This window comes from Peromyscus maniculatus, chromosome 14 (genome assembly GCF_049852395.1).
Source record: "Peromyscus maniculatus bairdii isolate BWxNUB_F1_BW_parent chromosome 14, HU_Pman_BW_mat_3.1, whole genome shotgun sequence".
Classification (NCBI taxonomy): Eukaryota; Metazoa; Chordata; class Mammalia; order Rodentia; family Cricetidae; genus Peromyscus; species Peromyscus maniculatus.
In genome coordinates this window covers 32356588-32379038 of record NC_134865.1, presented here as the reverse complement: position 1 = coordinate 32379038, position 22451 = coordinate 32356588, and the positions used below count along the sequence as shown (strand labels likewise).

At 38.6% G+C, this 22451-nt stretch overlaps 1 protein-coding gene across 6 annotated transcripts in view; it reads left to right on the top strand.

The window, feature by feature from the left end:
• Dgkb (diacylglycerol kinase beta) overlaps window positions 1–22451 on the top strand; it is a 707644-nt gene that overhangs the window by 200334 nt on the left and 484859 nt on the right. For all 6 annotated transcript variants that reach the window (XM_006983950.4, XM_016002476.3, XM_006983949.4 and 3 more), the window contains 5 exons: window positions 1065–1139; window positions 4570–4689; window positions 13089–13206; window positions 15636–15724; window positions 15803–15919. In XM_006983950.4, coding sequence (XP_006984012.1) covers window positions 1065–1139; window positions 4570–4689; window positions 13089–13206; window positions 15636–15724; window positions 15803–15919 — 519 coding nt within the window. The remainder of the gene's footprint in view (window positions 1–1064; window positions 1140–4569; window positions 4690–13088; window positions 13207–15635; window positions 15725–15802; window positions 15920–22451) is intronic.

Genomic DNA, 22451 nt, shown 5'->3' with positions numbered 1-22451 from the left:
TTAGTGATTCCACTGAATTGTTAGCAGGCATTGGAGTTTTTCAGTCTCCAATAAGTTGACTTATATTGTATTTTCTATGACAATATTTATCACATGACATATTTGTTAGTCATATTTCTTCTGGGAGTAGAGTAGCTCTCATTCATTACTTAGGGGACTCTTGGGTCCCCATGAGTTAACCTCTTCTTACCATATTACTGTTTTTATCTCATGAACTGTGACCAAATGTGACAGGGATTCCAATAGAAAAATCTTTGATTTTTATATAATTTCAAGCGTCATCTTTATATAATTTTATACTTAAACAAATATCACTTTTTAAAATAACATAACTTCTATATTATAAATAAACAAATATCTTATGAAAAATTGTAATTGTTTTTCTGGCGATAGCTGGAAAGCAAAACAAGCTTTAGGTATATACATTAAAAAATAATTCAAATTCATTTAACTAAGTCATATGTATTCACTGGCAGTTGCTCAAAGAGCTGAGATTAGGACAGAACATGAAAATTTAAACTAAAATTTGACCTTCTCAGCAAATAAATTCTGCATATGCTTTGCCTCCAAACCTTGACCTCACAACACCTTTCTAGTGAAGCATCCTGAGAAGCGGATAGCACAGTCAGTATATTTTCTCAGTGCACAAAAAATAAAAATAGACCTCTCAGTTATCTGCCCATGCTTCCAGCCCTCAGGACTTCCAGTCACTTCAAATATCACAGCCTGAGAAAATACACAAGTACTCCTGTTTTCTGGAAAGCATGGCTTGATGAAAGCCCTGCTCGGTACTGTGGCGCCCTCTCCTGGTGAAAGTTTCAACTAAAAGGAAAGATGGATTATAGAAATCTATAACAGCTAATAAAATTTAGATTTAGCTACTCATTTCTATGTTGTTAAGAGGTATCTAAATAACTTCTATGTATGTATATGATTTTAGGAAACTGGTTCATATAACCATTGTACTAACTGAACAAAAATACTCTAAATCCAAGACTAACCAGTTCTTTTCTCTGTCTCCCTCACTCCCTCACACCCTCCATTCCCCCTCCCACCTATTCCAGGAATTAGAAAATATCATCAGTCAGATGATGCACGTGGCAGAGTACCTTGAATGGGATGTCACTGAACTTAATCCGGTAGGCATATGGGTGGGTGACGTGTTGTCTAATTTGTTCATGGGCTATTTCCTTTTTAGTGTTTTTGGAATCTGCATATATTATGATCATTCATTTTTAAATTTTGTGACTCGATTATTATGTCTAACCAGAAGTTGAGTCGAGTCTGCATGGGACGATAGGGTGCATATGGTGTTTGTCAGGCAGTCACCCCGGCTTTCTTCCTCCTGGTTTTTGAATGGGGAGGTTACATACATGGGGGAAGTGGATGCTGCTGATGGACACTGCCGCCGAGGTCCGTGCTACAGAAGAGGCTGCTGTATTTATATCCAAGGTGTACTGTGCTGCTCCTGTGCATGTGTTGTGTAGTGCCTGTAATTCTTGGATGCACTCTTTTATTTATTCCTTAGGTGGGTGAATTGAGATCAAAATATGTTGAAACTGCTTACTCAAAGCTCTACAGTTAGTTAAAAACACAGCCAGGAAATTTTTACCAATTTGTTTAAAGAAATTATGTTTAAAAATGCTTCTAAGAAAATAAAGATGCCTTATTATGTATGAATTTATAAAACTCCAGCATCATTAAAATGTATTGAAACCTTCCCTTTTAGGCAATTTAATTTTATACATAAATAACATTTTGGGAGAAATTGAGGGGAGACAGTTGCCCATTTTATTGTTGAAACCCATTAAGTTTATGAAGTGTCCATGAAGAAAGCAATTCAGTTTTATTTAAAAGATCTGTATACCATACGAATCTGGGAAGCTTCTTTGTAAATCACCACTCACATTTATACAGCTACTACCACGATAAAGATAGGACACTGAGGCCAGACATGATGGTGCACGCATTTAATCCCAGCACTCAGGAGGCAGAACTCTCTGTGAGTTCTAAGCCAGCCTGGTCTACAGAGTGAGTTCCAGGACATCCAATGCTGTTATACAGGGAAACCCTGTCCTGAAAACCAAATAAATGAATAAATGAATAGATAGATAGATAGATAGATAGATAGATAGATAGATAGATAGATAGATAGATAGATAGATAGATAAAAAAAGAGGACAGTGAGGCAGAAGCTCATTTGCTTTCCCCTTCTGTCTTAATCAAAGGGAGGGAAGGCCTGAGTCCAGTGAAAAATGGAAACATAATTCTCCCCACATTTGAGACTTCTTCCCATTCTAATTCAACTGTATTTCAATTTCACTTGTTTGATGGTGGAAATTTGCCTGCTGTGTTCACAGCAAGTGACACTGTCATTCACGACTGTAGTTTGTCTATGGAGTTCAAGGAATTGGTAAATTGTATATTGAATTTATTAAAGAATACATCTTAGTATTCTATTGAAATCATGTGATTTATTAGAAGTTCTATTGTTCCTTTTGATCGAAAAAAATTGAAATACCTCTTTACCTTTCTGTGACAAGTGTTCATCTATCAGTGAAGTCTGCTTATTCTCCTGGGGGAGACTGAAGGAGGGGATCTGTTTTCTATCAATTTTCAGAGCAGAAATTGGATACAACCAACTTCTCAGAAAATATAGTTGTGGTGTCTAGTGCTGTACCAAAGTGAGATATGGATGTTGCAAAGGAGGTAACGGTTGGTGGCTGGACAGTTAACTGAGACTACTATCTACTGGAGATCACAAATAACAACCATGGCATTATTTCTCCTGAGCAATCCCGATATGTCGGCCTCCCATCTGGATGGTCCAAAGAGTGGAGTTAGGGAAACAACCTTACTTTGAACACGTGTTTGCGGTCATAGCTCGCCACCTCATCTTGCCTACAGCCTCAACAGCTCTTTCCCTTTAACATCCGTAGGCCCTTTTCAGGTCTGCACAAACAGAGCAAAGTGACATGAGGTTTGTAGAAACTAACAGGAAGCCAAACATGTCCTTACAAAGAACATTTGTTGAGTGAACCTGGCTCTACCATTGGGTTTACTAAACATACATTATTACTGTATGAGGCAGAGGACAATGGTGCATGGTTTCAGTCCCATCGTTGTGGTACTAAAGAAGGTGAGTCATTGAGCCAACTTGAGCTAACTACAGGAAACCTGCCTCACAAAGCCGAAAAACAGGCATAGGGTTATGAGAGAACTCTCACTGTGCCTTGTTTTTTTTTATGGTTCTTTGCTTTGGTAGGATCTCATAATTTAGTCTAGTGTTGCTCAAACTCGCCGTCTTCCTGCCCTCGGGTCCCGATGCTGGCATCTCAGGTTTGTGCCATCACAACAAACTCAATTCTCCTGATCGATCATCTCTACTCATCTGTTGATGTACCCAAGAAGCACGATATTTTAATCAGATCTTATGTCATTTTATCAAATTCTAAACCTTTGGTCGTTTATTTTGAAGATAATGAAATAACAATGGTGGTGTGCCCTTTCTACCATTGAGCATATAGTAAGTTTCTCAACTTCCCCAAAGTCTTCTTTTTCATCCAGTAGATCTGGCAAACAATCTGACAAAAGACACCAAGCAACCAAGCAGAATGCTAGGAAAATACTACTTGCACTTCCAGTTCAAGGATCACATTCATAGCATCTTTTCACATCTTTGTTGTTAAGGTGTTTGGATGTATTTTTCCAAACTGCTTAAAATGTCCATATTGTATCAAGGCAATGCTCTTCCAAGGTTTTTGTTTGTTTGTTTGTTTGGTTTTTACCTTCCATGATTTTCCTAGATTGAAAGCTTGTTGCCATTCACAGCAACCAAGGATAACATAATTGGAACTTTTGTGTATTTTATAATAATTATCACTCAAACACTACATGGAACTTTCTGTATATGCCAGCCATCTTTAACTTATAATACATTGTCTCATTATATCTTCACAACCCTTTAAAATAAGTACCCACATCATCACCACACTATAAAGAGGCAACTGTATCACACCTGCATATTGTTGGACATCACTTGCAAGCCATCTTCAAAGAAGTCTAATCAAATGTGATCAAGTCATTAAGTTTGAGCTCTGTTAAATTGTTATAGGCAATTAAGAACAACTTAATTCCCTCACCCATTACTACTTAACAAAGAATTATTTGAGCTCTTTGCCATGATGTTAATTTGCCCAGACACTTTCTGGCATATATATGAACTTAAAAAATGATCTTGAGGAAGTAATTAGAGACTACTTTTATCCTTACATTATAAGTACCTTTTAATTTTCACTGTGCTGCTGTTCCTTGGAAAAATAGTATAAAAGTTGAGCACCTGTTTCTAAAACTTGATCATCATGGAAAAAGCTTGGTTCTAGAAATCATAACAAAGTCAACTATCTTCCCAATAACAGTATTAACATATTTATTTACAGACATTTTTTTCCTACTCTCACTCAGTTTCTAGTCACAATATAGTATAACCAGTTGGAGGCAATGGTCTGTTAAACTATAAGGATTTTAAAAATCAATTCTTTGCATATTTTTCTCATCTCCTTTTTCCAGATCCTCCATGAAATGATGGAAGAAATTGACTATGACCGAGATGGCACTGTGTCACTGGAGGAGTGGATTCAAGGAGGAATGACCACCATCCCACTTCTTGTCCTCCTGGGTTTGGAAAATGTAAGCCTTTGCACTGAGCAGGGTGTGTGGCTAGGTCTGTGAGATGCTCTTTGGCAACATTTGATGATCAGTTGTCTGGGCCATTTTCTACCATTGAGCACATAGTAAGTTTCTCAACTCCTAATGATTCCACCATGTGATTTTGTGAAACACAAAGCATGTAAAAAGTGTTGCACGTGTGTATGTAGGAAATATAAATGGGATTAGGGCTTAGGAGTATCTGTAGATGTAGGAAAACATAAATGGGCTTCAGGAGATTGGCATTTGACTGATTTCCATCTTGATCTGGTTTTCTGCAGTAAAGTCCAGCCATCAGGTGATTTAGATTAGGACCTTCCAAAAGTACCCCTTTCCCAGAAATTAACATCATAATTTCAAAGCTAAAATTTGGCTATTTTAAGTGGAAGTGATCATATAGGAGGAGGGGAGGTTTGGGATGTGTGGGGGATGTGTGGTTGTCAGGGGCTGGTGCAGTGGCACAGTGGGACATCACCTGCCTAACACACCTTAGGCCCCGAGTTCCAACCCGGGCTCCACAAGAAGAAAATCAAAAAGCAATTGCTAGCTTGAGGTGAGGGAAGAAAAAAGGATGGACAAGATATTTTTATTTGGAAGTAATTGTTTATCAATTTTTAAATCATATTTTATATAAATACTTTGTAAAATTATAAAAACATTGTATTATTTAACTACAGATCTATAAAAATTTAAATTTTTAGATAGAGTATTTTTAAAGAAGTAGGATCCTTTTAATGTGACAGTAACTGGATGACCATCTTTAGATTTTAATATCATAGCAGTTAGTTATATGTAGTTTATATAAAATATAAAACTGTATTTTAATATTTTTTTTTATGTTTTTGGTGCAGAAGGATTATTGGAATTTAACAGAAATCAATTGGGGGGTACTTAGTCATCGGGACTGTGTTCCTAACAATAGCCACTAGATGGCAGGGCGACATTGCTTAACACAAAGAGCAATTTATGGGATTGGACATTTTTTTCGCTATAAAGAACCATTCTAAAAGAGAAATTTCACTTCTTTTAGTTTTTTTTATAAACGTATAATGCAACAATTTAAAATCAATTTTAATTAAACGATAACCCCTGTAAAACGTCATCACCATAAACTACATGAACTAGTGAGCTAACCCGTAAAGACAACTTAGTGATGAGAGACAGCCACTGTTTTTCGGATCTGAAACTTAACTTCCTTGCTGCGGGCAGGTACTGTGTTCTCTCTCACAGAGGACTGGATTCATGATCCTCTGTGTCCCCTCCACTTCCACCCTGGTCTTTGGCTGTCAAATTGGGAATGTGGGTGCTTCATCTTGAACTTGGCCATTCATGTAAAGTCTGCTTTGTTAAATTGTCCTGTGCGTTTGTGCATACTGTCCGTTATGACCTTGGGGAGTCGATTCTAATTGACCACGTGCTGAACATCATGGTATATTCGAAAGCGGCTGCAGTGTGCTAGCCACACTGCCCCGACAAGAGTGGCATCCTGGGAGAGCGCGACTCTCATGCAAAGCACGGCGGCACTTGATGACTTCATTGTACTTTATTATTTCTCAGCACACTTCCAGGAGCTTCCCATTTTCAAGAGTGTCTGCTTTGCTTCCCACACCAGAAGCATCGTTCCTCGAGACCTGATACTAAATTACTGGAGAGTGGCTGCCGTTTCTTTTCCTGTCCAAGAGTTTCTATAAACTTTACAAAGTTCAAAATCAGCTAATCAGAAACAGACAAAGTATTGCAGTCTCACACCTCCGAGGGGAAATTCAGAGCTTTGTGAGTTCGAGAACCACAAAATATTTACACCTGAGTTATGTCCTCCCTTTTCAGGATTCACATCACTGAATAATGTTTTAGGGATTTTGTTTCTTTGTTTTGCTTTTGTTTTCTGGGTAGCACTTTTTCTTAAATATTACTTAACTCAGTTTTATTAACAAACAAACAAAACAAACCCCTGAAACACATGTCTTCCAAGGCCATTGTTATACAAGGCTTGCTTAAAATAGTATGTTTCATCTTGGCTTTTTTTTTTTTTCACCTCAAAACTTAGAAAACAAATTTCTCATCATTACTTCACTGTGCCATTTCAGAATAGCATCCTTGGGAAATCTTGAGAGAAGTCTAAATTCTCTCTGTAGGTCTTCAGGCTTTGAGCAAGGTAGAAGAGCTTGCACAGGATGCCAGAACACTGAGCGCTGGCCTGAGGAGTCTACCTGACCTCAGATATGGCTCTGACAGTACTGAGAACCAGCCATGAGCAGCTGATGGCATTGATTCCCAGCAAGCCTCTTCTCCCTGTCCACTCTCCTGACAGCCCCACAAGTGCTGGCTGTGGCTTTATTTCCCCAAGCCAGAAGCTGATTTAACACCAACACAGTTTATGAGTCATCCAGAGGTAGAAGAGAGGCCCACAGTTGAAGAAAGCTCTCAGGTTTGTGACAGGACCAAGGCTAACATGTTTTAAATTGTCAGTGAACAAACATGTCACTCTTTGTTAACAGTTACTGCTTCTTTAGAGAGTAGAAACTGACTGTAAAGGATCTGAAATAAATTAGGTCCCAGGGCCGAAAGTCTTTATCGAAACTGCCATCCATGCTGTGATAGGATAAAAGCAATCACAGCTCTTGTATCAATGATTGAACAAAGCTGTGGTTCAATAAAACTTTATTTACAAAAGCAAGTTACTAGGCAGATTTGACTAGTGCTATGGTTTGTCAGATTCTGATCTGTTCTGTCACTGTCTTGTTTGTTTGCTTATTTTGTTTAATTTGTAAGGTCTGACTCTGTAGTCCTCGTCTGCCTCAAACCTAAAACAATCTTCCTTCCCTCTTGAGAGGCAGAGAAAGGAAAAAGGGACTGGAGCAGAGACACCTTCAGAAAGACAGACAGCCGAGCTTTCCTTGACTAAGGCGGTTATTTTGTGATAGGTAGTTAATCCCTCTAGAAAAATGAGAAGAAATGGTCCTGAACATGCCTGTCCTTTGCTGACACTTCAAAGTTTGAACATTCCTTCCTTCAGATGCCAGAGATAATAATGCTTCAATTCTGAAATCTATGGTCTTCACAATTTAGTAACATATAATCTATAATTATTAACATTAACATTTTTCACTATATTCTCATAAAATATCACCACCTACCTAAACAGTTGTCTCCCTGAAATAAGAAACTTTAACTCCTCTTAAGAAATTACTTGGTTTTAGCAAGCATGGCGGCACAGGCTTCCACAGGCCTTTAACTCCAGCACACAGGAGGTAGAGTGAGACTTGTAGTGAGCTTGAGGGCAGCCTGCTCAACACAGAGTCCCAGGCTAGCCAGGGCTATATAGTGACAGCCTATGCCAAATAAATAAATAAATAAATAAATAAATAAATAAATAAATAAATAAATAAATAAATAAATACATAAATAAATAAATAAATAAATAAATAAATAAAAACAAAAGCAAAACAAACAAAAATAATTTATGTTATTTTAAATTTATTCTTTGGGAATTTCATACCTGTATACAACAAAAGGTGATCAGATCCTGCTCCACCCTCCCTAATCTCCACCTCCATTTCCACTCAGAGCAACCCTCAGATGTATGGGAACAGGGCCACTCACGGGAGCAAGGGTAACATGCCGCTGCCGCAGTCCCGAAGAATGAGTCTCTCTCCTTAGTACAGTCGTTCTCAACCTGTGGGTTAGGACCCCTTTGGGGGGGTTGAACCCTTTCACAGGGGTCACCTAAGACCATTGGAAGACACATTATGACTCATAACCGTAGCAAAATTACAGTTATGAAATAGTAATACAAATAATTTTATGGTTGGGGGGGTCACCACAACTGGAGGAACTGTATTAAAGGGTCACAGCATTAGGGAAGTTAAGAACCACTACCTTAGCATCTCTCAGCTGCCAATAGCATTCGAGTTTAGGATGAGATCTCATGGCCTCCCTCATTCGTGCATAGATTTTGGCTGGCTTGAGGTGTGTGGGTCTTGGGCCGATAAGCACGTGTGCCGTGAGTTCATGAGTACAAGAGCTATGTGAGGTCCAGACGACTGTGTTCCCAGTACGCCTCCCCATCACTTCCGCTTCTTCACGGACCTCCCATGAGCCTTCCATGTCGGGGATAAAGATGCCCCATTTGGAACTGAGCACTCACAGACACCTATTCCAACACTGACCAGTGATTGGTCTCTGTATCCACGGCTGCCTGCCTCGGAATGAAGTGTCTCCGACGATGATTTACAGCAGGCCTGGTGGACAGGTACAAACATAGATACTTAGAAGGCAGTCTCACAGCATGACCAGTTAGCACAATAACACTAGAAGGAAGACCCTCAACTATGTGACTGTACAAGATATAGCCACATTTAGCCTGAGCTGTATTTGGAGGGAATGTTTTCATTTCACTACATGGCTTCAAAGAAATACTGTATTTAGTTTTATATGTAATATCTATGACGCCTTTGATTAATAAAGTTTAAGGGCACATTTTTCTTCATACTTTTGCTTGGATTAATAACAAAGAAAGGATGTGTTCCCTGGTGAGATTTTTGAGTGACAAGCAGTGATGTGCTTTGATTAAACTAAATCATATTTGGAAAAAAACTGATATTCCACATTTCAATTAAAAATTTTAATTTGGTGAGGAATTTTTTCCCCACTCTCTATATTATACATGGATCAATCTATTCAGGAGTTGAAAAAACAGACAAGATCCAGGAGCCCATTACAGGTTATTGAATGAAAACTATTATCTTATTATACAGTATGATATGGCAAACACTTTGATTGGAGCCTCAAGGATGACAAGGCCCTGTTCTGACTGCAAAAAGCACAGTCTGGAAATTAGCAACCAGCTGTGACTCTGCCCAGATGTTAATACACCTCTCTGAGTTCTTTTTGCCCAGACTTAATATGGCCCAATTTTTGCCAAAGAGAACAGCTTTTATTATAGTGGTATAATTTTTAGAGTTACTAGACAAAATATGCACTACATCATAATGGTTGCTCTCTAACAATGGAATTAACTTGCAACAATCACTCTTCTTTGTATTCAAGGCACTTGGTGAGATGTGGGATTGGGGGGATTTGGCATGGGATGTCAGTAAAATATCTCTTTAAAGTCTTTTGCAAATAAATATCATTTAGAGCAGCCCTAATTCATCTGAACAGTGCCTATATCCGGGGAAGTGCTGAGAAAAAATACTAAAACTTTCAAAAACTATAGAATAAACAGGCAAATAACATCAAAACCAAAGGGCATTCCTTTTTAAATTTCTTTCCACATTCGTTTGACTTTTAGATAATTGAAGGTTGGGGAAGTCTACCGAGAGCTCTTCCTTACTCTGAACTTGGCCAGGAATCACTGAACAGTCAGTCTTCCCTGTCATAGGCACAGAGCAGTGTCACATCTGGTACAGAGATGAGGGAGGAAAAGCAATATTTTATGAAATAAAGTACGGTGCACCTAGAAAGATTCTTCTTGAGTCTTGGATGTTCTACAGTTCAACCCTATGATGGTGATTATATTTGCTGTTTATATAACACTCGTCCTCAAGGAGCTAAATTAACTTCACGGGTATTATATAATGAAAACTCACACTATGGCCTGAGAAAGGAAAGAGTGTGCTTTCATTTTATTAGAGCAGTAGAACAGTGAGACATGACAGTGTTTCCTAGTAGGCCAGGATTCAGGCCTTTTGGATTCTGTGCTCTTCCTTAAAAAAAATGTGAATTCCTTCTTGATAATAAATATTTATTTCCTATAAAACATTAATAAAAATGCATTCTGATGATAGAATGAAACTGAGTCTCTCTCCTCTATCAAGTTTACAATCTAAATAAGACAAGATAAGACATGAAAATCCAGGGAGTCAGGGTACAATTTGCACTAGTGAGAGGAGTTGGCTCTTGGTTCCATTTCTCCTCTGAAAGAAGGCACATGCATATTTCATCTCTGGCATATTTGGGCAGTGCATCAGGCTAAGAGCTACAAAGCTATTTAATTTTTTTTTCTTTCTTTCTCTCTCTTTTTTTTTTTTGGTAAAGCATTTTATGCCTGGGTAATAGATTTGCACATCACTTGCAGCCTGTAACATGGCTAAGTATTCTGATTGACAGAACACCCACGTTCAGACTTGTTTGTTTTTTGATAAGGAAAATGCCAGCTAACTTCGTCCATATGTGCTCTCCAACAGGATGAGGCTTATTCACATGGAATGGACAATCACTTAAAGTGAAATGACAGGGAGTACAGAAACAGCAAACATAGGAAAATTAGAACGTTTCCCGTTCTCCTTTTACTTGAAAATTTCTTAAAGCAATGCACTACTATTTTAAAGATTATCAAAAATCAACAGTCTCATGATAATATTTTTATATCAAGAGGTTTAATTCTTTTATTATGATAGAAACTAAAAATATAGATTACAAAATATTGCAAAGCTAAAAATTTATTATCCTACTTAGATTATAGAGCTACTAAAATTATGATGATATATCCAAACCAGTATTGGACTCAGAAATTACTTTGAAGCTTATTGTTTTAAATTATGGAGGAAAATATTTAAAATTCTGTCTCCTGATGTGGTCTCTATGATAATCATCTGCATCTTCTCACAGCTGCAAATTTGAATATTGCTAATACATTGAAAAGGGATCAATTAGTCCAGTTCCCAAGTACCAGAGAACATGAGACTCCCTGGGCCAGAGACTTTATTACTCACAGCAAAGCAAGCAATAGGCGTTTCCCATCTGAGCTGGCTTGCCTTTCTCCCTTAGTGTGAGGAGACTGAGGAATGTAAACCAAGTAAATGCAGCACTCAACTCAGAGCGTGGTCACCAAGCCTCCATGTGGGACAGAAGTCTGGCCCGTCTTCATTAGCAAGGACATTTCTCTCCTCTGGAGAGAGTTGCTCCTCTGTTGTACAAGGTATTTAGTAATCACTTGTGTTTCAAATGTCTTCTTGGGACAAAAACATGGCAGTACTTCTGCCTTCAAAACTTGCAGAAATTCAAGGGGCCCATTGACAAGTACCTCCCAGGAAGCATTTTCATTAATGTTTCATCTTATGATGCAAATTTGACATTTCTAATTCTAATGTGAGAATTAGTTACTATGGATTTATGGATATTATAAATCAGTGTCCTAGCTCTCACTGTGGTAAGAGAAAGGTTAGAAACATTATTGTTAATATTTTATTATTAATAAAAAGATAACCTGTGCTTGTGTTTTCCTTCTATAGTCCCCAAATACACAATACATACTCAGACATTAGTTGATAAACACACTGAAAGAAGTATTTATTTTTGCTAACTTGAAAAATTGTGAATTATGTCAGTGTTGATAGAATATCTATCAATAATTTCAAAATTTAGTTTCACACAAATTGGTGAATGAGATACGAAGGATATGTAATAATATATAAAATGATGATAACAAATGATGGCAACATGATAACATCATGTAATGCTTTTGGCCCATTTATGGGGATTTAAACAGAGTAGCATCCTATAAATTTGTGTTATTTTAATCCTGAGCAATACAGATGTAATTAATGCCATTAGTTATTAAAATATTATATAGATTTACTTAGCATAGTAAACAATATAGCACTTTTCTTTACTAAAATTGCAAGTTAATGTAAACCCAGGGTCTTATTGTGACATGTAGCTACAGTGATTGTTATAAACATGGTAAGTTTTTATGCTCTTACCATCTTTCATTAAGGATAAAATAACTGTTCTTACAAGACAGCCACAGACATAATCATATAAGTATGCCTTTGTCCTCTTCATCAAAATTAGTCTCTAATGCAGCACATATTCTTGAAGCCTCCATTAGGGATCTGCGGGTGACGTCCTGGGATGACCACATCGGACTTGGAAGCATTGCTTCTGCCGTTATATCCCGTTTTGCTGCCTTACAAAATCTAACTTCATTCTGAGTTCTCTGTTTCCCAACATAAAGCCAGAATTAACAATTTTTACAAGTTTCCACTTCTCACACCTGCACCTAGGTCTTTTCTCTCTCTTAGGTCGCTTATTTGTGGAATTGTGTTCTAACCATGAGCTGCTCAAAGGTGAAGCTTGCGTGCCCTGCGTCGGGGAGCGCTCTGTTGGGCAGGTCATTGTGGTGGCGGCAGGGAATGCTGTTGAGCTGTTGACATGAGACAAGATTCCCTGGGTTGCTACAGCATCTCGGAATCTTTGGCAGTATCTCATCGGGCTAGAGCACACGTGTCTCTGTGGCGATCTTGAAATGTAGGGAGTCAGAGATGAGGGAACAGATTGTCTTGAGACACTTGGGTCCAGCCTGAGCTTTATTGGCACTTACAGATTCTACTGTTTATTTCACTGAGTGCAATCTGTTTCTCTCACGTCCTGTGCAGAATGTGAAGGATGACGGACAGCATGTGTGGCGACTCAAGCACTTTAACAAGCCGGCCTACTGCAATCTCTGCCTGAACATGCTGATTGGCGTGGGGAAGCAGGGCCTCTGCTGCTCCTGTGAGTACACTGGCTCTGCTTGATGTCATCACTTTGCTGAGGGAAACTGAGCTCATGCAATCATCCTTTTTGTGTGACATACCTCAGGGCATGGTGCTTATAGCGTAGATTTCCCTGTAGCTGCTCAACGCTCAGGTCTCCGGCAAACTTCCTATCAAGAGGAATCAATGATACCAGGCAACTCCTTAGACATTTCTTTTTACTGTATTTTAATTTTCATGTATTCATGTTTCTCATTTTTCCTTGGAATATTTAGACATCTTCCACTGGTTTCTCATACTTAGCTCTTATTTATATTTTATATTCACCCCGTAAGTTAACTACTTTTTTGTAATTAGCTTTTCAAGGTGAGACGATTCCTTCAAATCTTAAAATAATAAAAAAAGACTTAGATCAATTGAATAAAAATAAATTTTGTTCATTCAAATGATCAAAAAAGTTAAAGTTCCTTCCACTGAATGAGTGTGTGTGTGCGTGTGTGCGTGTGTGTGTGTGTGTGTGTGTGTGTGTTCCCATGTGTCATTGTGTGTTCATGTGGAGGTCCAAGGTTGACTTCCTTTGTTTCTCACACCTTACATATTGACTTAGCTTCTCCTACTGACCCACATCTCAACTAGTCCAGCAAGCCATCTTTCTCCTGGGAGACTCTGTCTCGATTACCTATGCTAGCATCACAGATGGTCATTTTTTTTAACAAGTTCTTAGGGGCTCAACTCTAGTCTTTGTGTGACAAGTCCTTTACCTGCTAATCTGTCTAATTTCCCCAATCCCTCTGACACATTATTTTTACATAAAGGTAAATTTCATATGGCTTCTATAGCAATAGGAATATAAGGCATTATAAGTGGTGTTCATTTTAATAACTTCAGTCTCCTTGTCTTACAAGATGTATTTTATTCCAATAAATCCACTCTACCAGTTAGAGATTCATTAAGAGGGTAGGTGTGTACATGTGTGTTAATTAATTTATAAAATTATCTAGTATCTATTTAATTTATAGCATTGTTACCTAAAAATAAAGTTGATATTCCCTGAGGCAGAATGACGTTCTCCGTTGATCCAATAGTTCGGCCATATTGTTTTCTGCATTACAGTATGCTTTGAAATTTTATTTCTCTGGATGTATTATTTGACATTAAAACTACACTTAATGTCATAAATGTATTTAATTTCTAAAACATTAGGATCTTTTACGGTTTCATAACATACTTGTCACTTATCACATAAGAGCAATATTTCTGATGGCCACTTTGGAAGATTCAGATATACTAGAACATTCTCCATGTACAAAACCAAGCAATCAACCAAACAAAAAAACCTGTTTCAGAACTTTATAGCTTTTTAAGAGAGTGAACAAATTTAGGGTAGATTTAATTGATTGAAACAAGACAGTTTTCAAAGAAGGGGTATGGTGTAATAAAAAAAAAACAGATTTTTACCATTTATGAAGAAGTCATCATGAAGAAGTATGTGCTCCTCCTGGCTCTTGCCTAAGGAACTCACAGACAGGATATTTTTGAGTTTTATTAGAAAATGCTATATGCATTGTATGCATTTCATTCATAATTCAAGAGTAGATTTTAAGGTGCTAATCTGTTTATTTATATAAACATCTACATATTTATGAACTCTGAGATGTTAATTTGGGGTCAGCCTTCAGCTTGGAGAACGTCTGCAAGTGCCCCTACAAATATTTAGATGGAAACCGTGAGATGTGGGGATGCACCCCCAATGTGTATGATATTGTTTTATGATACAGATTTTACATATATACACATTTGATGGCATTTATGTATGTATATGTGTTTTCATATAAATACTAAGTTTTTCTTCCTAGCACCATAGGTTACCTAGTGAAAGTAGTTGCTTTGGAGAAATAATATCATGATGAAAAATGAAAGATGAACTTCCCTGAAGGCCTGGCATGGATGATGAAATCTGTTTTCTAGAAATAGACAAATCTGCCCTTTAGCGTTTAGATAAGTCAGTACACAAAGCAGTCTGAAGCCATAGGCATTTGCTCCCATGCCTGCCAGCTGCTCTCATGCCTACACTTTGTGAAATATAGACCTCTTCCTTCTAGCAAATGACACCAAGCCATTTGGCAGCCATCAATTTGTCTTTAATATTTTTGTCATCTGGGAATTATTGTGAAAAATTTGAGCAAGGACTGATTTAATTAAGCATTTCCTGCTATGCCATGATAGAGGAGCCTTGGTTTCTCATATGCATACTATTTCCTGTACTAATTGGCCTTTTGTATTCCATGATAAAAACAGCCGACTTGGACTTTTTTCCTTGATGTGGCTGATTGGATTGATTAGGGAACTGTGGATGTGAAATGAGGTTCTGTTAATGTCATTCTCCCCTCATAAAATTTCAATCAGGCCCAGGGTCAGCTCTGAATCTGTGTACCTGTTTCCTTTCAGTCTGCAAGTACACAGTCCATGAGCGCTGTGTGGCCAGAGCCCCTCCCTCCTGCATCAAGACCTACGTGAAGTCCAAGAAGAACACGGAGGTAAGTTTGGCAGCACGGGCTTTCTACCCATGTCATCCTGGGCACCTCCTCTTACCACCCTGTTCTTCTCTGTTCCAGGTCATGCACCATTATTGGGTTGAAGGCAACTGCCCAACCAAGTGTGATAAGTGCCACAAGACAGTGAAATGTTACCAGGGCCTGACGGGGCTGCACTGCGTTTGGTGTCAGACCACAGTGAGTAACACAAGAGAGCACTGCCCTTGAAGGGCTTCCTGCTTAGAATAAATCAACTCAAACCTTAGGGGCTTCTTACATCACCTACCTGAGATCAGATTTGTCCTCATAGAAGCCAGGATTGTCGGACTGATCTTAGAGCTGACACGTTTATATAGCTCTTCACATAAGGTCCCACAGAGCTCTAGAAGGTCCCAGGAAAGCAATCCAAAACCACAGATGAGAAGTTGGCCAACAAGAAGGGGCTCATTTCTATTGGGGCACTGTTGCTTCTTGGGACATCCAACCATTCTCCCAAGCGCGTTGCTTTCTTCCAGGTACAGTGTGTACTGGAACACAAGAGGTTTTGAAGTAGTACTCATTAAGGTCCTTCATGAGAAGCTCTGGGGCATTACCATGTTGACTGTCAAAGCGCTTCAGCTAACTTTGGAATAATAACAGTTATCAGATGGTCCCACCGTATCTGTTTAATTTCTGAAATGTAACGCAAACAAACATTTCTTCTTCTTGAATGTTTATTAGCCTGGAGGAGTGTTTTGTTATCCTTGCTTTTTGTTTTTCACAGAGTAGCATGTTGGTTCTTCCGTTCTTAACAATCTTCCATTTGTCAGAAGAAACAGCAGAGGGCACTGTATTAGTTATGCACATTGGTCTTTTGGTAGAGCTACAGGTTCTGCCCAAAGCTACATGTTAAACAGGCTTCATAAGTACACACACAACACACAGAATAATGAGAAAAACAAGTTGACTTATGCTTCAAAATGGAATTGAGTATTTAAAAAACTGAACACACTGTCTCTGCTCATTTTCAGCTGTCTTTGAGTAATTTCAGAATTTTAATTTTCAGCAAGAGTAAGGACACTTTTATTAATTTATTGATTTTGTAGCTAGCTGACAGAATATTTAGTTTTTTTTCATAACTTTCTTTGAGCTATTTTATGAAAATTTTAGCCTAAGACTTCTCTCTCAATTAATGGGGCCTGTTGAGAAAGCTCTCTAAAGAACTAAAGGCCATCTTCACTGTCTGGGAATCAGGGGAGCAGAGGGATGTGGTGCTGTCCATAATAAACAGTGAAGGGGCCACCTGTGTGTATTCCATAAGGAAGACCAAACTGGAAGCCTGGCCGAGTCAAGATTCTCCAAAAAGCCATTATATAGTTTGTATGACTCGAAATCATAACTTGAGAAAACCAGATTATTAACATGGCCTCTGTCCCTTGCAAGCTGTACCATTATACCCATGTGTTGAACCGGTTTAGGACAATATTCTACATTGTGACGTGGACATACCTACCTTATAGGATTGCCATAAGGATTGAGTGGGTAAAATGTCAGTGTACGTGTGTTTAGAGATGGAGCATATACTTAGCAATTGCTTAGTGACTAAACATCAGCTCAGTGGGAAAAAGGAGAAATAGGTAAAATTTGGCATGGCTGCCTATGCCAATCCTGGTGTTCACAGAGAACTCCCTGAATGGGATTCATGATATTTATGTCTCATCTAGGGAAGATTTATAATGGGAAACTGCCCAGTCCTAGTCAGAATAATACTTACATCTCTCTAAGCATCACTAACTTTCATGTCAAGGTCATAGACCTGCATCGTCAAGAGCCAGTACTCAACTCTTACCATGCATGCCCCTTACCCTGCTGGTACCAGCATGGATTTCTAGTCACTGTGGTAGTCTGGAGTCAGTTTTTCTTCGTCTTTCACGTTGTTATCTCCTTCACAGAGCCTAGTGCTAAGCCCTCACATTTCTTCCTTAAAATATCTCTTCCAGATCGAGATTTTGACTTAATGTTCCCAACCTCAGCACAAACTCTCAGCACATCCCAACTAGATCAGAGTAAGAATCTCTTGGCTCATTTCCATGACAGAAGGTACTTCTCTAATGTAGGCTTCTGTACCACCACCAGAAAAATCTTTGGAAAATACTCATTTGTTATAATATGCCCTCTTCAGCAATCTATAATAATCCCATGCAGCCTCCCTACCACTTACCTCATTTTGATTTTGAGTCCCACAAATCTCAGACTTAAGTTTGAAGCACACGTTTTTGCATTTTCCTTCCCACTGACTCTTGTATTGGAGCAGGGCTTCTGCTGAGGAACCCCTGAGAAGGCTATGGTTAATTCCTGCCTTTTATTTAACCTTCCCACCCCTTGGACTGCACTTGTCTTAAATACTTTCTAGGAACCAACTTCAGTTCTGTATTTCTCTTGATGTTTTCTTTAGTGCTAATATTTTCTTCTTCAGATTTTTTTTTCTACTTTATTCTAAAGGATGGAGTAGATTGTTCTCCATTGGTTTCATTTCTTCATAACATCACTCCTATGCCTCGATTTCCTCCAGTGCCACATGTTGATGGCATACGTTGTTTTCTAATCATCTGAAGTTCTGGTCAGTGTCAGGTTTTGAGGAGGTCCTCAGGTTCACTAGACTGACTAGTGTGCTAATCTTAGTGTTAAGTATTGAATTGCAAATACGCTTTCTCTTGAAATTGTATTTCCCAATATCGTGTAATTCTCAAACTACATCAGATGGTGCAGTGAATTTTCAAAGATCCATTTCTGCACTTCTGAGTCAGTGGAACCTCATCGCAGCTGAGGCTTTATTGTAGCCTACCGTCTTGTAGGTGTTCAACTAAGTTCTAAGAATGAAGCTCCACATCTTCTGAAGCTTCCTCCTTAGCAAGGAAAGTCAGTAAAAGCCTAGGAAGAGAACAGTGAAAAGCTGCATCTCCCACATAAGCAGCTACTTTCTGTGCTTTCAGCTCCAGACCTCTGACCCAGGAAAATGTCCTGCCACCATGCAGACCCCACTGCCAAGCCCACGGCTGCTGAGGGTGTCCTTGCCATGGTGTTTACCCTGTGTGCTGAGCTGCTCCTGGTCGAAAAAAAACAACCCTTGACAGGCAGGAATCACTAGGATGTGAGGTTCTTACAGTTACTGAGACTAATAGGAGAAGGCCTATCTTATACATCCAAATGACTAACTTGATATTCTATAAGGAATCAATTTTAATGAAAAGATTAAGCTCCTGACAATGAATTTAAAATTTTTCAAGCCATAGGCAGTTTTTTTTTCTTTAGCAAATAGCAACATTGAGGAAGTACCCTGTATTTGTAAAATATTGATGTCATGGAAAAGTGTTACCTAACAAATTCTTTAGGTCAGGCCACTAAGCTTTTGTTCATAAGGATTAACTTCCTTCTTTTTTGAATCTCTAGATCCCAATAGCCAGTTTTCCCACTTTCCTTCCCTTTCTCCACGATTAAGTTCTCTCATTAGCTCAGCTCCACTCTATAACACACACACACACACACACACACACACACACACACACACACACACGTTCTTTTTCATCCAAACTTGAGACAGATTTTTCTAATAAACATAGAGCTGGCTCTAAATTAGGTGCTACTGTGAGCTGTCAAATTCTGAAATTATTTCCAAGTGTTTAATTCAAGTCCAAGAAAAGCTGGTTCATATTATATGACTTTCTTAGATATAATCCTGTATCTGTTATCCTCAAAAAGAGTTTCTGGGCATATTAAAATGAAATTTTTTCCTGTTTCATCTTTAAAAAAATACACAAGGATAGCTGTGGACATTTTCAAAAAGACTTTTGGGAGGTGGCAACTATTCCCTTTGGAAACTTTGCTCAGGAGACAGGATGCATCTGCGCTCTAGTTCATATAACTGCAGGGAAGACCTGAGTATCTCTGTTCTTGCTTACTTTGCACCCACATGCATTCTTGAAGACAGTCAACAATCCTTGGCATCTTGCTCACACTATCTTTTTCATACATTCTGACCCATGGAATAACATGGCAGCACGATGTCCTAACCCAATTGTACTGCTATCATACAATACCACGAAGTAGGTAATCTTCCACGAAAAGGGATTTGTTTCTCATAATCTGGAGTTTAAGGACTTCCAGGCCTAGGGGGTATGTCATATTAAAGCTTCTTTCTGAATGGTAACTTGACAGATGACATTATATGTCAAGACAAAATAAATATTTGCTCTTCTGCTTTCTTCTGTTTCATTGTAAGGTTGCTAATCCTCTCACACCTCCATCTAGCTCAAATGAGCTTTCTAAGGCTCTGTTTGGAAATACTGTCCACATATGAATGTAGAGGTTGCTCCCAGTATATGGAATGTAAAAATTGTATTTAAGGTACAGTGCCAATGTGAGAAACTTGCTATTGTTGCTGATGGGTATTAACAGCCGTCTGTCCCTTTGTGACTTGTTTTGAAAAGACACATGCTCACCCATGCAGAAAACACAATGTTACCAGTAAACTAAAGAAAACTGATTTTGTTTGAATTCAATGATGTTGTTTCTGTGTTATTGATACTTGCTTTTGTGGTAGACTTTTTATGTTTAGAGCATCTTACCTTTACAAGAAACATAGCACAATTTGTGTTTGACAGTCTTGGTTTCCAGCTTTCTTCATTTGTATTACTAGTTTCTATTTTGTGGTCAGGGACATTCTGGGCAAGGGAGGCATCAATGACATCTGTTACACAATTTGACTCACAGCTTGTAAAAATGGTCAGGCTTTTACATGTTGCCCACACCTTTGACCTTTCCCTTTATAAACAATGTCATGCAATGGACAGCCATTAGAATATATTTTCCAGATGTTTGATTGTAGTTTTCATTAAAAAACAACAACAACAACAACAACAAAAACAACAACAAAGTATTCCAGTAAATTGTTACTTAACACAAAGCTTTTTCTTAAGAAAAGTTCCTTTTAGTATGTATTTTTGTTTTACTGACAGGCAGGATACTTACTGACATTATGGACCCTGCTACATGCTGATGCTTTAGGACTGCCTCATGTTGCCCAGAAAACCTCAGAGTTGTGGAATTACGGCAGTACACTTGAAAATATCTTACAGGGTTAGTTATGTCTATGGAGGCAGAATTCCACGGGATCTATTGGGAGCTACACCCTTACTCTAGTTTCCTGGTCAATTGAATATTTCTACATCCTACTTCTTTCCATTTAGGCCTTAAAATGAATTGTGAGCACTAACTGTATTTATTGTTTATATTGGATAGATGAGATGCAGGGCCAAGAGAGTTGAGACTCAAATGGTACCTGTGAGTAGTGCTCCTTCTTGACCTGCATATGCGTCCTTCTAAATTTCTCTAAGAGGAAGAATCCAGGGCAGCCTCACCATGAACACAGGAAGACTGCTCATCAGAAAGTTCTGAGCCTCTGACCCCCAATTTCAAGGTGTTTGTACAATCTCAAAGTGTAAAATGTGGTGGTACTGTGTTCCCCAAAATATTGTGTACCTTAATAAACTTATCCAGGGTCAGAGAACAGAAAAGTCACTAGATACTTAAGATAGGCAGTGATAGCACACGTCTTTAATCCTAGCATTCCAGAGGCAGAAATCCATGTGTTCAAGGATACAGCCAGGCATGGTGACTCATCATGCCTTTAATCCCAGAAAGCAAGCCTTTAATCCCAGGGAGTGGTGGTAGAAAGCAGAAGGGTATATAAGGCGTGAGGACCAGAAACTAGATGCATTTGGCTGGTTAAGCATTTGGCCTGGTTAAGCATTTGGCTGGTTAAGCATTCAGGCTTCTAGCAGCACAGTTCAGCTGAGAGCCATTTGGATACAAGGACACAGAGGCTTCCAGTCTGAGGAAACAAGACCAACTGAGAAGTTGCCTGAAACACAGGATCTGCCTTGGGGTTTTCACGGTGGCAGTGTGTTCATTTTCTAGAACTCCTATAACAAAATGTCCTAAGCTAGGTGGTCTATGACAACATAGATTTGTTTTCTTATCACCTGGGAGATAAGAAGTCTAACATATCAATGTCAGGCAGCCTGCTGAAGGATTTGGGGAAGAATCCTTTGCCTTTTCCTGGCTTCTGATGCTCTCTGGAAGTCCTTGGTGTTGCATGCTTTGTAAAGCCAGCATGCACATCTCAGCCTGGCCTGTCACATGCACCATGCTCGTGGTCCAGATTTCCTTCTCCCTAGAAGGCTTCCAGTCAATGGATCTGGCCCAGATAAATCCATCATGAGTGCACCTTAGCTAGTATATATTAGCACAGACTCTATTTGCAAAAAAGTTTCACATTCGCTGTTATCAAGAGTTAATATTTTGACTTTTACACATTATCCAGAATAGACCCCATTTACCTCACACTTGACAGCTTGTTACCACTGCATCCAAATCTGAAGAACCATATTTATTTTATGAGAATAGCTTCAATAAACTAATAATATATTTTAGAGTTAAGTTAAGGAAGCTGTGGTTTTTTTTTTTTTTTTTGCTCAAGCAGGGTATAGGTTTACTTGGCTCCTTTGTACAAAAGGATTCAGCTGCTGCTGCTTCTTGAATGCCTTTTATTTTTTGTCAAAAGTCATCAGTGACTAAGAAGATGCCTACCCCACCTCTCTGTAGAGAAGTTTATGTGAGAAAGAGATGCTAATTGCAGATGGATGCATGAAGATACTTTTATTTCCTATAATGCAGCCTAATGGGCACTAAT